The sequence below is a fragment of the Populus alba genome, chromosome 16 (genome assembly GCF_005239225.2).
Source record: "Populus alba chromosome 16, ASM523922v2, whole genome shotgun sequence".
Taxonomy (NCBI): Eukaryota; Viridiplantae; Streptophyta; class Magnoliopsida; order Malpighiales; family Salicaceae; genus Populus; species Populus alba.
Window position 1 is genome coordinate 1,414,014 of NC_133299.1, and position 14,976 is coordinate 1,428,989.

A 14,976-nucleotide genomic window follows, 5' to 3' on the forward strand; every position below is an offset into this window, starting at 1 on the left:
AAACATGTTTTTTACTAAAAAAAAAAGCACAAGCTACCTCCCATTTAAATACCCTTTGAAGATACAATAGACACCAAAGCGTGACACAATTCTAAATCTATGTTAAGAAATTCTAATTAGATATTAAGTTTGTGTTTGGAACTTGGACGGAAGATGATTTTTAAAAATATTTTTAATTAAAAATATATTTAAATATCTTTTATATTAATAAATTAAAATTATATAAAAAAAAACACTGAAAAAATATTAAATTAATATTTTTAAAATTAAACACGTATTTAAAACAATAATAATTTTCTAGCTATGCGGCCAAGCTTAAATGGTTAGCCTTCCAACCATCTGTGTCATGCCCGAACAATGGGAATTTTTCTAGCCATTTGAGCTTTCAGCTCAAAATCCCCACCCCCATGGTTGGAATTTCAGCTCCATATTTGATATTAACTTGATATATTTAATTTCATCTTTACATTTTTTTTTATTTAAAAAAAAAATTTATAACTACAAATATATTTTATTCTTGCTAACAAATTTATTTTATACAAGAATAGTATTATTTTTTATATTAATAATGCGAAAAAGCTAAGGCAGCTCCAGCTCACAACCACGAGACTGGGGCTGCCATGCGAGTAGACTCCGCAGCTAGCCCATACTTAAATTAAAAGTTATTTGAAAATGTAATTATGATTGGTTTTTAAATAATAATTTATATTAAAATTTATGTTAATGATATTTTTTATTTTATAAAAATTATTTTTGATATTAATATATTAAAATAAATTAAAAACACTAAAAACATATTAATTTAAAATTAACAAAATATTTTAATTTTTAAAAAAAAATAGATAGAAACAAATATTCTTAGAGAGGTCTTTTTTTATTTTATTAACGTGGGTGTCCAGGCCAGCTTGCGCGCACCTCGACTAATCCCACGGGCCCTGAAGTTAACTACCATATAAGCCTCCAGTGGCCATCATATGAGCAACCTAGGGTTTGAACCTGAGACCACAGATGAAACAAACCTCTTGATCCCAAGCTTTTTACTACTAAGCCACCACCTAGATGGTAAGAGGTCTTTTACTTTTACCAGATCTAGAGTGATACTATAAATCGTCCGTCCCAGATTCTATCTTGTTCACTACTAATATTTTCATCAATACCGTAGATCATATAATAACCAAAAACATCATAATTAGATGCTAATACACAAATCTCTTTATCAATAATATATTCTATTTTAAAATATCTGTCTTATCCATTCCAGGACATCAAAATCAGACATGCCATTCCAAGCTATAAAAGCCAGCCAATACTAGCCATGTTATTCCAGGCTTATGCCATAGACTCTATTTTAAAAATTGCTTGGAGAAGATCTCCCCCCCCCCCTCTCTCTCTCTCTCTCTATATATATATATATATATATATATATATATGAGACCTTGGTTTCATTTTGTTTTTTTCAAGGGGCCATGACATGAATACTAAGCAGGGCATTGAAAATCGAGGCCAATAATACTTGTAAAGTTTTCCAATCCTTCTAGATGAAAAGGAAGCACGAAACCAGGGGCATCAAACCGTGGACGGTAAGGAATTATAACCATACTTTTAAAATTATTTTGAAAAAGAAAAAAAATTCTAATCAAAACTCCAAACACCAATTCTGTTAAAAAAACATGAATAAAAAATAATAAATTTTAAAAAACTGGAAAAGAGAGCAAAAAAAACACGAGACCTTTTTGTTTTTCTCGAGGGGCCAAGACAACTGAGCAGGCATTGAAAATCGAGGCAAAGAAAACTTGTCATCTTTTCCAATCCTTGTAGATGAAAAGGATGGTTCGACAGTAGAATTTGGAATAATTATATGCAGTAGCAGTGACCTTTATGAAATTTCGAGGAACTATCATATGATGCCGGAGCAGTGACTTTAATGAAAGTTCGAGGAGCTATCATATGATGCCGAAGCAGTGACATAGATCGTACAGCTTCACTCTCTCTCTCTCTCTCTCTCTCTCTAAATGAAAATAATTGTTGATATATTCATTGAATCTTAGGGAAATAATGTTATCTCTTTACTATTTTTCTTATCAATAAGGTTTTGTACTATATTAAAGCACTTTTGTGGTGTTTATGAATGTGGTTAAAATATTGTTAGGTAAAAAATTAAAATTATTTTTTTATATTTTTTAATTGTTTTAATTGTTTTAATGTATTATTCTTAAAAATATATTATTTTAATATATTTAAAAAAATACTAAAATACTAATCACGAACACAAGTGTCCAGAAACCACAATCAATGGATGCAGCCCATTAAGGACAAATCGGGGAGGTTGTCATTTGCCCCCTAAATTTAACAACTCTGGCCCCTCCAAGTTAATAATCTCACATATTTGGTACCTTTCTTTTAGAAAATTTGAAATTTATCCTTGGAAAATGAAAATTTTAATAAAAGACTATTTCTCTTATTAAATTTGACCATGGAAATATAGAAGATTAACTCTTCTCAAAAGATGATCAATTTGGTCCTTCCTCTGATGAGCCACGAAGTGAACCACGAAGATCTGCAAGGGTAGCAGTAACAAACCCAAAGTATTTCGATTAATTGTTTGCTGTCACGCATGGACCTGTGACTAAGGACATGGTCTAACTTGTTAGTCATGCCCACAAAGCATGCGTGCTTAAGAATAGATCTATGTGTTTAAGAATAGGTCTATTAGTTATTTGACTTTCAATAATGCCGAAGTGGCTGATTGCCAGTAGAAGGTAGTGTCTTGATTCTAAGGGATACGATCTCAGAATTAGGAATGTTTGTTAGTTTCTTTCCTATATAAAAAGATCATGTGGGAAATCAGAAAAGAAGCAACTTATTTCATTAAAATACAATTCTCGAGGTTAATTCTCACCCGAAGTTGAATAAATGCTGCATTACATAGTCATAGCTTGATTGGGACCTATCATCCTCTTTCCTCACCATATAATCTTAGTTGATCTTTGTTGGGAAAATGAATTCCCTAAGGAATTGTGAGTACCCGAATGACTTGAGGAAGTAGCTATCAGACTCTGCTTGTCTCCATTTCTATTGGATCGTTTGAGCTGTATTATGTCCTATACACGACTTCCTCTACACACATAACCAAAAGGGCATCAGTTATATTTTTGTACAGAGAAGTATTAAAGAGATCTCAATTTAAATTTCTGACAGGGACGGCATCGCATTTTATTGGATCTTCTCGACGAATTGTAAAAGCAGTCCACAATGACAGCAAAGCCATGACCTCACTCTCACTCTTGTCCTGCACGTATATATTTTTTAACAGTAAATTGCCAATCTCAAGTCCACTTAATTATAGCCACAGGCCCACAAGTAGTGCCCTTAAAAAGGATATGAAAATCAGTCTTTTACATGCAATCCCACCTTGAAATTCTCTAGCAAATAGAGGGGGAACAAAAAAAGAGCTCAGTCGCAGAATGAAGAAAGCTGAGCTGGTCTTCATACCAACAACAGGTATCAGCCACCTCCTATCCGCAGTAGAGGTAGCAAAGCTTCTTCTAGACCGTGATGAGAGGCTTTCGATCACCTTCCTCATCATGAAACCACGTTCTGACCCCAAGACTGATAGGTTTATAAATTCAGTGAGTACAGCCTGTAATCGTATCCGCTTCATCGACTTGCCTAAAGATGAGACTGATCCAAACGACCCCATCACGATCTTCTTTTCTTTCATTGAAGCCCAGAAACCCCATGTCAAAGACGAAGTCTCTAAGCTTGTGAGGCAGTCCCAGTCAAGCCCTGACTCGCCTACACTTTCTGGGTTTGTTCTCGATATGTTTTGTACACCAATGATAGATGTGGCCAATGAATTTGGTGTTCCCTCATATATCTTCCTTACGACAAGTGCAGCTTGTCTTGGCCTTCAACTTTATGTTCAGGCTCTTCACGATGAGCAGAAAGTTGACCCTACTGAGTTCAAGGGCTCGGATGCTGAGTTGGTCATGCCGTGTTTGGCAAATCCACTTCCAGCTAAGGTCTTGCCTTTTTTTATGCTTGACAAAGAGTGGCTGCCATCTTTCCTCGGTCTAGCTAGAGGGTTTAGAGAAAGTAAGGGTATTATAATAAACACATTTGAAGAGCTGGAATCTCATGCGATCCACTCCTTTTCTAAAGGTAATAGCCCTCCGGTATATCCAGTGGGTCCCATTTTAAACCTTAATAGAGATGATGGCGGCGGCGAGGAGTCTGATAAATACAAAGACATCAAGCAATGGCTCGATGATCAGCCTCTATCCTCGGTAGTGTATCTATGCTTCGGGAGCATGGGGGGTTTCAGAGTGGATCAGGTGAAGGAAATTGCTTGTGGGCTAGAGCAGAGCGGGCATCGATTCTTGTGGTCTCTGCGTCAACCACCACCGGAAGGGAAGATGGAACCTCCAAGCGATTACAATCCTCGGGATGTCTTACCTGAAGGATTTTTGGATCGGACGGCTATCACAGGAAAAATAATTGGATGGGCCCCGCAGACAGATATTTTGGCCCATCCATCCGTAGGAGGGTTTGTATCGCACTGTGGATGGAACTCTATATTGGAAAGCATATGGTTTGGCGTTCCAATTGCCGCGTGGCCACTATATGCAGAGCAACAACTCAATGCCTTTCAAATAATTGTTGAGCTCGGATTGGGAGTGGAGATTAAAATGGATTATAGAAGAGATTTTAACTGGGATGGTAGTGAAAATGTCGTTAGTGCCGGGGAGATCGAGAGAGGAATAAGGTGTTTAATGGAGCTTTGCGATGAGAAAAGGGAGAAGTTGAAGGAGCTGGGTGGAAAGAGCAGGAAGGCTTTGGAGAACGGTGGATCCTCGTTCACTTGGTTAGGTCGTTTCATTCAAGATACGGTGGACCACGTCCATGATTAAACTGTACTCTTTTCGTGTTATTTAATAAAACGCTATTTTGGGTGGTTCTGGTGTAGGTCCCAAGTTGGATGAGTCCTGCTAGGGAGGACCCCTAATATATTTTTTTAGGTTTGGTATGTTTTCAAATCCAATCTAAATATATTGATTTTTTAATAAAAAACATTAAAAGTATTAATTTAAACTAAAGCAAACAATAAAAAAATTTCAAACTCTTTTCAAATCATTTTTAAAAGATAAAAACAAACATATTTTAATAAAAAAAATCCAACACAGCCTCAAATCAAAAACGATTTTGATCACTGAACTTTTAAACTTATAAAAGACTATTGTTAACTTTTTTTTTTTAATATTGGGGAAAAAATTACATGAAAGCAAAGAAAAAAAATTAAAAGCTTCAAGTTCTGCTAAGGGCAGGACCTCATACTGAGTAGGGGTGAGCAAAAAAACCGAGAAACCGAGTAAACTGAGAAAAAAAAAACCGAAAAAACCGAACTGAAAAAAAAAAACCGATTAAACCGATTTTTTTTTTTTTGAAAAATTTTCGATTCGGTTTCGGTTTCTAAAACCGGAAAAACCCCAACCGAACCGAACCGGTTCGATTTAAGGGGTACTATAAATAGGAAAAAAAAATCACGTTCTAATTTCTAAAACCTAATTAACCCTAAACACTTTGCGACTCCATCTCCTCACAGCCGCGCCTCAATCTTCGATTCTTCATCCATATCCCTCTCTGGCTCTTCCATGCCATCTTCATCTTCAAAAGCCCTCCGACAGAAAAGGTTGAATACATCCAAGCTATGGTAGGAAATAAAATCACAAAAAGCGCGGTTCCTCTTTCCGAACCCAACTTACAGTTCAGATCTGTTATTTCTCCTCCTCTCCAGTCGCTCCTTTTCTATTTAAGGCACGCCTCCCTTTTCTTTGCTTTCAGACCTCTATAAAAAATTCTCTCTGGTGACTATTGATTTGTCTGCGAACACATTAATACAGGTTTTGGTTTTTATGAAGGAGAGAGAGACTCACGTTTACATGGCCAAGCTCACTGAGCAGGCTAAGCGCTATGATGGTAACTTTAATACAGGTTTTTCTGGTTTTTATAAAAAAAAACTCGAACTGAACCGAACCGCAACTAGTCGGTTTGAACCGGTTCCGGTTCGGTTTCGGTTTGAATTTTTAAGTTTTTCAAATTTCAATTTTGGTTAGTTTTTTAGATAAAAACCAAACCGAACCGGTTTTGCTCACCCCTAATATTGAGAGGTCTTGTTAGGGATAGGACTCATGCTGATGGGTCCTCCTCGAAGCAAGAGCCAAGGTTGAAAGGTTTGCAGTAGGATCCATAAATGTTTTGGGTTCTTTTAGGGCAGGACCCAACTTTATATATTCTGTTTGGGTCTGGCAGCCGCGAGACCCAATCTTAATAAATATTTTTAAAAAACACAAAAAAAATCAAAAATATTAATTTGAACTAAAGAAAACAACAACAAAAATTTAAAATTTTTTCAAAGCATTTTTTACACTAAAAAACAACTATGTTTTAATAAGAAAATTCAACCCAACCTAAAATAAAAAAAAATTATCATCACCCAAAGTTTGTGTAGTGTAAAAACAAAGTCACATTAATTTATTTTCTCAAAAACAATATGAAAACAAATCAATAAGAGAAAAGAAAATAAAATTCAAGAGGAAAATAAAATAAAATTGGAAGATAATATTTTTTATTTGTTAAAAACTATTTTTTATATAATCACATCAAATTAATACAAAAACATCTTAATATGAATTAAGGAAAAATAATAATTTGAAGTAATGAAAAACAAATTATCAATTTTTTTCTCAAAGCAATATTGAAAAACAAAAACAAACATGGTTTAATAAAAAAATTCAACCCAACCTCAAATTAAAAAAAACCTTTATCATCATCTAATGTTTTAATAAAATATTGGGTTCAATTGCCCTTGCAAACCCAAGCCAGACTCAACCTCTTTTTTGGAATTTTTTTTGAAGTGTTTTAAATCTGGCTTGTCAACCCAACCCAATAATATTGGGCTCAGCTGCCAAGCAGACGCAACAACTTTTTGAATAACAAGTAGTTTTTATTGAAGATCTTGTATTATTTTAATTTACAAAATCATGATGTATCTCCATCAGAAAGGAGAAAACCATTCCTTCCTAAGTTGTTTTATATTAAAACAAATATTTTTTTTTTAAATTATAAAAAAATAATTTTTAACAAAAACAAAATTCATAATTTACAAAACCATAATTTAAACAGCATTACTAAACATAACCTTCATTTTCTTTTCAAAAGTTAGTATAATCATAATTTAAACAGTATGATTTCTGCAGTGCCTTTTATTTGTCAGGTAAAGTGAAACTTTCTACGTAAAAAAACTTTTAGTAAATAAAGAAAGTGGAGATGGGCCAGGCTTTCCTCGTACAAACTTGGGTCACATCGCTTGTGCATAGGGTCAGAAGAATGTTGGATCGGTTAAGCCCATATTTTGTAATCAATAACTTAGGCTGATCCAATACTTATTTGATTTTTAGAAATTTGAAATTACATTATATATGTAAATCGAACTAATCGTATTATTACTTTGCATTTTTTTCTAAAAATATCATCTTTCTTTCAAGGACTGTCCCTTTTCCCTAAGGGCTTTTTTTTTTTTAAGGATACAACAGGGGAGCATTTACCCGGTTTGTTTCATTTTATAGTATTTTGCATTTTGGCTTCGGCCTTATAATCTATAAAAAAAGAAGAGGAAAATGAAAATGAAAAAAAAAAGTGTCGATGATTAAACCAAAGCATAGATCTAGATAATATAGATTATACTTGTTAAACTGGGTTCAGTAATCTACTTAAAATAAAATTTAAATCACCAAGTTACAAGGTCTCATGTCAATTATTTTTATTAAAATATAGGTGTTATTTGGTTCTAGATTTTTTTTTTAAAAAAAGAAATTCTTAGTGTTGATGTGTCTAGGTGTGACCTTGTTAATAGGGTTATTAAATAAGTTTTTTTGGGTGTGTATATATAACTTTAACTTGGCCCCGATCAAATTAATTTATCAAGTTAAATTAAGTTTAATCATTATGACAATTGGTTTTTTTTCTTGATTTAAATTTCAAGATTAGTGTTTATTTTTTTTTAAAAATACACCTAACTGATACAAGATGGTGTGTTTTTAAAGTTATTCATAACCTAAATTTAATCTCTATTAACATCAATCCTAAGACATCAATATATATATATATATATATATATATATATATATATGCATAGAAAATTCAGCCCATAATATGTAGTAAAAAACGTTGTCTTCTGCTTTGAATTTCATAAAAGAGATCTAAATTTAAATTTCTGACAGGGACGGCATCCCTTTTTTTTGGGTCTTCTTGACGAATTGTAAAAGCAGTCCACAATCACAGCAAAGCCATGACCTCACCGGAAGTTCTCGTGCAGTATGAAGAGGCAAGCGACTAACCTCAATTTCTTCTTGCTGCTAGTGCTTCTTGTTAAAGCAGCTTTCAGTTTTCTTTTTTTTTTTTTTTTTTTATTTACGTGGATATCCGGGCCAGCTTGCGCGCACCACGACTAATTCCACAGCCCACTGAACACCCTACAAACCCAATAAACATGCAAGGCACAGCGACGATGACAGGCGTGATGTTACAAGCTGTTGTTGATCTCGATTGAGTTGACAAGTCATCGCCAGCTTTTATCTAAAAAATGCAATGATTTATTCCACCAGCCAAGCATAGATAAAAGATATACGAGCTTCTTCTTCATATCATAAAAGAGCGCTCCGACCGTCAAGCGAGCAAATGATTGGCTTAGAGTGAAGTTTACCGTAGTAGAAAAGAGGAGCATTCGGTGGAAGGTACAGAATTCCGTCTCTGGCTCGTGGGTTTAGGATTGGCCTTCTTCATTATTATTATTATTATTATTATTATTAGTTCTCGTGACCGGTTTGGAAACTGATATTAAAGAAGCTATAGGTCATCAGTTGATTCTAGAATAATTATTTTTATTAAAATAGTAATTTTTCTTCTATTGATTTGACGAGAGTCGAACGGATTTGATTGATTTAATATTTTAACGGATTTAACTAAAAACTTTAAATGTCAAATTTCTTAAGACCAATCTGATAAACTTCTAACATACTACAAAACATATATTGATTTGTACATTGAAATTATCACTTTAGCCTTATTAAGAAATACTCAAAGAACTTCTTTTTCAACATAAAAATTTCTTAATTCATTTATCATAGTTTTAAAATTAAAAAACCCCATAAATAGATTTGCAAATGGAATGTATTCGTCGACATCTTATTAAAAGTTAAAACATATTTACCAAAATTACAACAATCACTGACACCTTTACAGACAGATAAAAATCCATTAGCATTTTATCAAGAGTTGAAAAATATTTATTGAAAATGCCATATTCATCGACGTCTTTACAGACGGATCGAGTCTATTGGCATTGTACGAGAGTTGAAAAATATTTACTGGATATGCCATTATAACCGATGGAATATATATGTTAGTATATTATCAACGGGATTTTTTTGTGTGCGTATTTTCTATTAGTAAGTAAATTTTTTTTTGATAGACATAGCGACAGAACGTTGAATTGCCGATGAACACCTTTTGTCGGTGAACTTGTTGAAAAAAAATTTATTGACGAAGTCTGAATCTCACATCGATAGATCCAGCCCGTCAATGAAACTATGAAATCTCATAATGATTATTCTTAAAGAACCCTTGGACAACAAGAGTTTCAAACCCAAAATAGTTTTATAGATTGAACTATGAGCATGTGGGATCATGAGTTTTAGCTTGGCTTGATTAGTGTAAGATATTTTATTATTAAGTCCATGTTTGATTAATATTATTTTTAGTGTTAAAAATATTTTAATAAATGAACCAATATATTAATTAAGTTATAAAAATGCATATATTTAAATAATGAGCATTCATAATTTTTTCATGAATTATAAGTTATTCATGAAAAAATTAAGTCTACATGTGAACCCACGCTGTGAACCTCAAATCGGTCTCTTGGGCTTCCAAAGCTTCTTCAAAAGCCTTCGCGTCCTACATTCCTTGATCAATGTCACGGAGATGAATATTATTGTTGTTGTCCATCGGTTACGAAATTTGTTATACTATGGAAAATTGTTAAAAAAAATATATACAATATTTTTTCTTTATTTAAATTTTGAGATTAGTGCCTAATGTTTTTAAAAAATATATACCGAACTGGTATAAAGATGATGTGTTTCTAAAGTTATAACTTTAGTCTCCCAATGACAGCAAAGCCATGACCTCACTCTCACTCTTGTCCTGCACGTATATATTTTTTAACAGTAAATTGCCAATCTCAAGTCCACTTAATTATAGCCACAGGCCCACAAGTAGTGCCCTTAAAAAGGATATGAAAATCAGTCTTTTACATGCAATCCCACCTCGAAATTCTCTATAGCAAATAGAGGAAAAAAAAAACAGAGCTCTGTCGCAGAATGAAGAAAGCTGAGCTGGTCTTCATACCAATAACAGGTATAAGCCACCTCCTATCCTCAGTAGAGGTAGCAAAGCTGCTTGTAGACCGTGATGAGAGGCTTTCAATCACCTTCCTCATCATGAAACTACGTTTTGACCCCAAGATTGATAGGTTTATAAATTCAGTGAATACAGCCTGTAATCGTATCCGCTTCATTGACTTGCCTAAAGATGAGCCTGGTCCAAACCAACCCAGGAAGTCTATCTTTTCTTTGATTGAAACCCAGATACCCCATGTCAAAGATGAAGTCTCTAAGCTTGTGAGCCAGTCCGAGTCAAGCCCTGACTCGCCTACACTTTCTGGGTTTGTTCTCGATATGTTTTGTACACCAATGATAGACGTGGCCAATGAATTTGGTGTTCCCTCATATATTTTCCTTACGTCAGGTGCAGCTTTTCTTAGCCTCCAATTTTATATTCAGGCTCTTCACGATGAGCAGAAAGTTGACCCTGCTGAGTTCAAGGGCTCGGATGCTGAGTTGGTCATGCCGTGTTTGGCAAACCCTGTTCCAGCTAAGGTCTTGCCTTCTGTTTTGCTTGACAAAGAGTGGCTGCCACATATGCTCAGTCAAGCTAGAAGGTTTAGAGAAAGTAAGGGTATTATAATAAACACATTTGAAGAGCTGGAATCTCATGCGATCGACTCCTTTTCTAAAGGTAATACCCCTCCGGTATATCCAGTGGGTCCCATTTTAAATCTTAATAGAGATGGTGATTGTGACGAGGAGTCTGATAAATACAAAGACATCAAGCAATGGCTTGATGATCAGCCCCTATCCTCAGTAGTGTATCTATGCTTCGGGAGCAGGGGGAGTTTCGGAGTGGATCAGGTGAAGGAAATTGCATGGGGGTTAGAGCAGAGTGGGCATCGATTCTTGTGGTCTCTACGGAAACCACCACCGAAAGGGACGATGGAACCTCCAAGCGACTACACTAATCCTCGGGATGTCTTACCTGAAGGGTTTTTGGAACGGACGGCTAACACAGGAAAAATAATTGGATGGGCCCCACAGACAGATATTTTAGCCCATCCATCGGTAGGAGGGTTTGTATCGCATTGTGGATGGAACTCTATATTGGAAAGCATATGGTTTGGCGTTCCAATTGCCGCTTGGCCACTATATGCAGAGCAACAACTCAATGCCTTTCAAATAATTGTTGAGCTCGGATTGGGAGTGGAGATTAAAATGGATTATAGAAGAGAGTTTATCTCGGATGGTAATGAAGATGTCATTAGTGCCGGGGAGATCGAGAGAGGAGTAAGGTGCTTAATGGAGCTTCGCGATGAAAAAAGGGAGAAGTTGAAGGAGATGAGTGGAAAGAGCAGGAAGGCTTTGGAGAACGGTGGATCCTCGTTCACTTGGTTAGGTCGTTTCATTCAAGATACGGTGGACCAACTACCATGATTAAATTGGACTCCCTTCGTATTATTTTATACAATGTCTTTTCGTTGATATGTTGTCTTTCAAAATAAATAAATAAATATGGTTCATTGAAATCAGAGTTTTATCATGCACAGTAAAATGATTTGTACATTAAAATTATCACTTTAATATTAGCAGGTGCTTAGAAAAAGATCCCTGGAGGTAGATAAATTAGTTAATCACTTGTTCATGCAAATCTCGTCATTTCCCTTAGCCTAACTAATCAAAATTGGTGTGGTTTGATGCTGAAGGACTTATTCGGTCCTCTATAGTACATTAGGGGATTCTTCGACACTTAAACAAGGAAATATTTTAAATAGTGATCAATAATAATTTTTTAAAAAAAAAATGCTTTGAAAAAAAGAAAATATATATATATATATATATATATATATATAGAATAGAAAATTGAGAGATTTAGAATCCTTTAATTCCGTGATTCCAGGAAGCCATGTTTTTTTTTTTTTTGGAGTTGAAGTAGATGGGTTAGAGTCATTTCACTTTTATATATTGAATTTGAACTATGATTTGTATTTCATTTAATATATCCAAAACACCACAACAATATATACTTGTCTTCCACTAAATTTATTTAATTAAGAGATGGAAATGTTAGAGATCATGAGATATAACAAGTCATGAGAGATTTTAATATACAGCGAGCCAGGTAAATTTTTGTTAAATGTAAAAAAAAAATATTTATACATTAAAAATGTTTTTTCTAGCATAAAAAAATTTGATTTGATATGACCTGATTAGGATATAAAGATAATCTCAATAGCCTATAAAAATATGATTTGATTAAAAAATTTAATATGATATTTTTAATAAAAAAATATTAAAATAATAACATATTGGATTAATCCGGGTCAACTTGAGTTAATCTATAAATTTTCTAATCATGGTTATAAAAAAATAAAAAAAAATTTAATTTTCAATTATAAAATTAAAAAAAAAATCAATTAAAAAAAAACATAATTTAACCAAAATTAACCTAATAACTTAATTATAAAATCAAAATAATATTATAAAAAATTAAATTATAATAAATTATAAATTTCAACTTTAAATCTAATCCAACATTGAAATTTAAAAAACAATCAATTAAAAATGAGAGGATTTCAATCACCTTCCTTATCATGAAACCGCGCTCTTACTCCAAGATTGATAGAAAATGGGCCTGTCATCTTATGAGAGGCAGCGCTCCGACATAAGAGGAGCGATATACCGGAAAAGGGTTCTCGGTAAACGACGGAGAATTTCAATTATGTGCAATCATATCAGGTTCATTGACTTGCCTGAAGATGAGCTTGATCCAAACCAACCCAACAACGCTTTCTTTTCTTTGATTCAAACCCATAAACCCCACGCCAAAGAAGAAGTCTCTAAGCTAGTGAGTCAGTCCGAGTCGAGCCCTGACTCGCCTGCACTTGCTGGGCTTGTTCTTGATATGTTTTCTACACCAATGATAGATGTGACCACTGAAATTGGTGTTCCCTCATATATCTTCCTTACGTCAGGTGCAGCTTATCTTGGTCTTGTGTTTTATATTCAGGCTCTTCATGGTGAGCAGAGAGTTGACCCTATCGAGTTCAAGGACTCGGAAGCGGAATTGGTGATGCCTTGTTTGGCGAATCCATATCCAGCCAAGGTCTTACCTTAACAAAAAGGGGCTGGCTTCTGTCCTCGCTCAAGCTAGAAGGTTCAGGGAAACTAAGGGTATTATTGTAAACACAAATAAAGAGCTGGAATCTCATGCGATTAACTCCTTTTCTAATGGCAATACCCCTCCAGTGTGTCCAGTGGGTCCCATTTTGAAACAATGGCTTGATGATCAGCCTCTATCATCAGTGGTGTATATATGCTTCGGGAGCATGGGAAGTTTCGGTGTGGATCAGGTGAAGGAAATCGCATGTGGGCTAGAGCAGAGCGGCCATCGATTCTTGTGGTCTCTACGTAAACCACCACCGAAAGGCAGGATGGAACTTCTTCCAAGCGATTACACGAATCCTCGGGATGTCTTACCTCAAGGATTTTTTTGATCGGACAACTAACATTGGAAAAATAATTGGATGGGCTCCACAGATAGATATTTTGGCTCATCCTGTGGTAGGAGAGTTTGTATTGTACTATGGACGGAATTCTATATTGGAAAGCATGGCGTTCCAATTGCCGCGTGGCCATAACATGCAAAGCACAAACTAATGCTTTTCAAATAATTATAGAGTTAGGGTTGGGAATGGACATTAAAATAATTAAAAGAATTGAACTCGGATGGTAAAAGCCTAGATAAGTCATAAGATAGCTGTTCCACGCTTACAGCAAAGCCATGACCTCAGTCTTTGCCCGTTGGCAATCTTTTTGTTACCTCTCGTGATTGGCATGCTTTTCGGCATATAAATTACATTTCTAGTTAGTTAAATTATGGATTTTTTTTAGTAGTTATTAGTTTAATTGTTATAAATTTCAAGGTTATCGGTCTCCACAATGACAGCAAAGCCATGACCTCACTCTCACTCTTGTCCTGCACGTATATATTTTTGAACAGTAAATTGCCAATCTGAAGTCCACTTAATTATAGCCACAAGTAGTGCCCTTAAAAAGGATATGAAAATCAGTCTTTTAAATGCAATCCCACCTGGAAATTCTCTAGCAAATAGAGGGAAAAAAAAAAGGGAGCTCAGTCGCAGAATGAAGAAAGCTGAGCTGGTCTTCATACCAAAGTGTTGATGATTAAACCAAAGCATAGATCTAGATAATATAGATTATAGTTGTTAAACTGGGTTCAGTAATCTACTCAAAATAAAATTTAAATCACTAAGTTACAAGGTCTCATGTCAATTATTTTTATTAAAATATAGGTGTTATTTGGTTCTAGATTTTAAAAAAAAAAAAAAAAAAAGAAATTCTTAGTGTTGATGTATCTAGGTGTGACCTAGTTAATAGGGTTATTAAAAAAGTTTTTTTGTGTGTATATATATAACTTTAACTTGGCCCAGATCAAATTTAAAATCCTTACTTTTTAAAATTATTTTATCAAGTTAAACTAAGTTTAATCATTATGACATTTGTT

At 34.3% G+C, this 14,976-nt stretch overlaps 3 protein-coding genes across 3 annotated transcripts; all 3 read left to right on the top strand.

Moving 5' to 3' along the window:
* The first annotated feature begins 3,393 nt into the window (after positions 1 to 3,393).
* Positions 3,394 to 4,954, top strand: LOC118037265 (anthocyanidin 3-O-glucosyltransferase 2-like). Its single transcript, XM_035043175.2, has one exon. It carries the CDS (start codon positions 3,465 to 3,467, stop codon positions 4,908 to 4,910), a length of 1,446 nt encoding a protein of 481 aa, XP_034899066.1. The 5' UTR covers positions 3,394 to 3,464; the 3' UTR covers positions 4,911 to 4,954.
* A 5,405-nt stretch (positions 4,955 to 10,359) lies between these two features.
* On the top strand, positions 10,360 to 11,991 carry LOC118037268 (anthocyanidin 3-O-glucosyltransferase 2-like). Its single transcript, XM_035043179.2, has one exon. It carries the CDS (start codon positions 10,440 to 10,442, stop codon positions 11,883 to 11,885), a length of 1,446 nt encoding a protein of 481 aa, XP_034899070.1. The 5' UTR covers positions 10,360 to 10,439; the 3' UTR covers positions 11,886 to 11,991.
* A 1,086-nt stretch (positions 11,992 to 13,077) lies between these two features.
* LOC118037300 (anthocyanidin 3-O-glucosyltransferase 6-like) lies at positions 13,078 to 13,945 on the top strand. Its single transcript, XM_035043231.1, has 2 exons — positions 13,078 to 13,518; positions 13,550 to 13,945. Exons 1-2 carry the CDS (start codon positions 13,078 to 13,080, stop codon positions 13,943 to 13,945), a joined length of 837 nt encoding a protein of 278 aa, XP_034899122.1.
* The last annotated feature ends 1,031 nt before the right edge of the window (positions 13,946 to 14,976 follow it).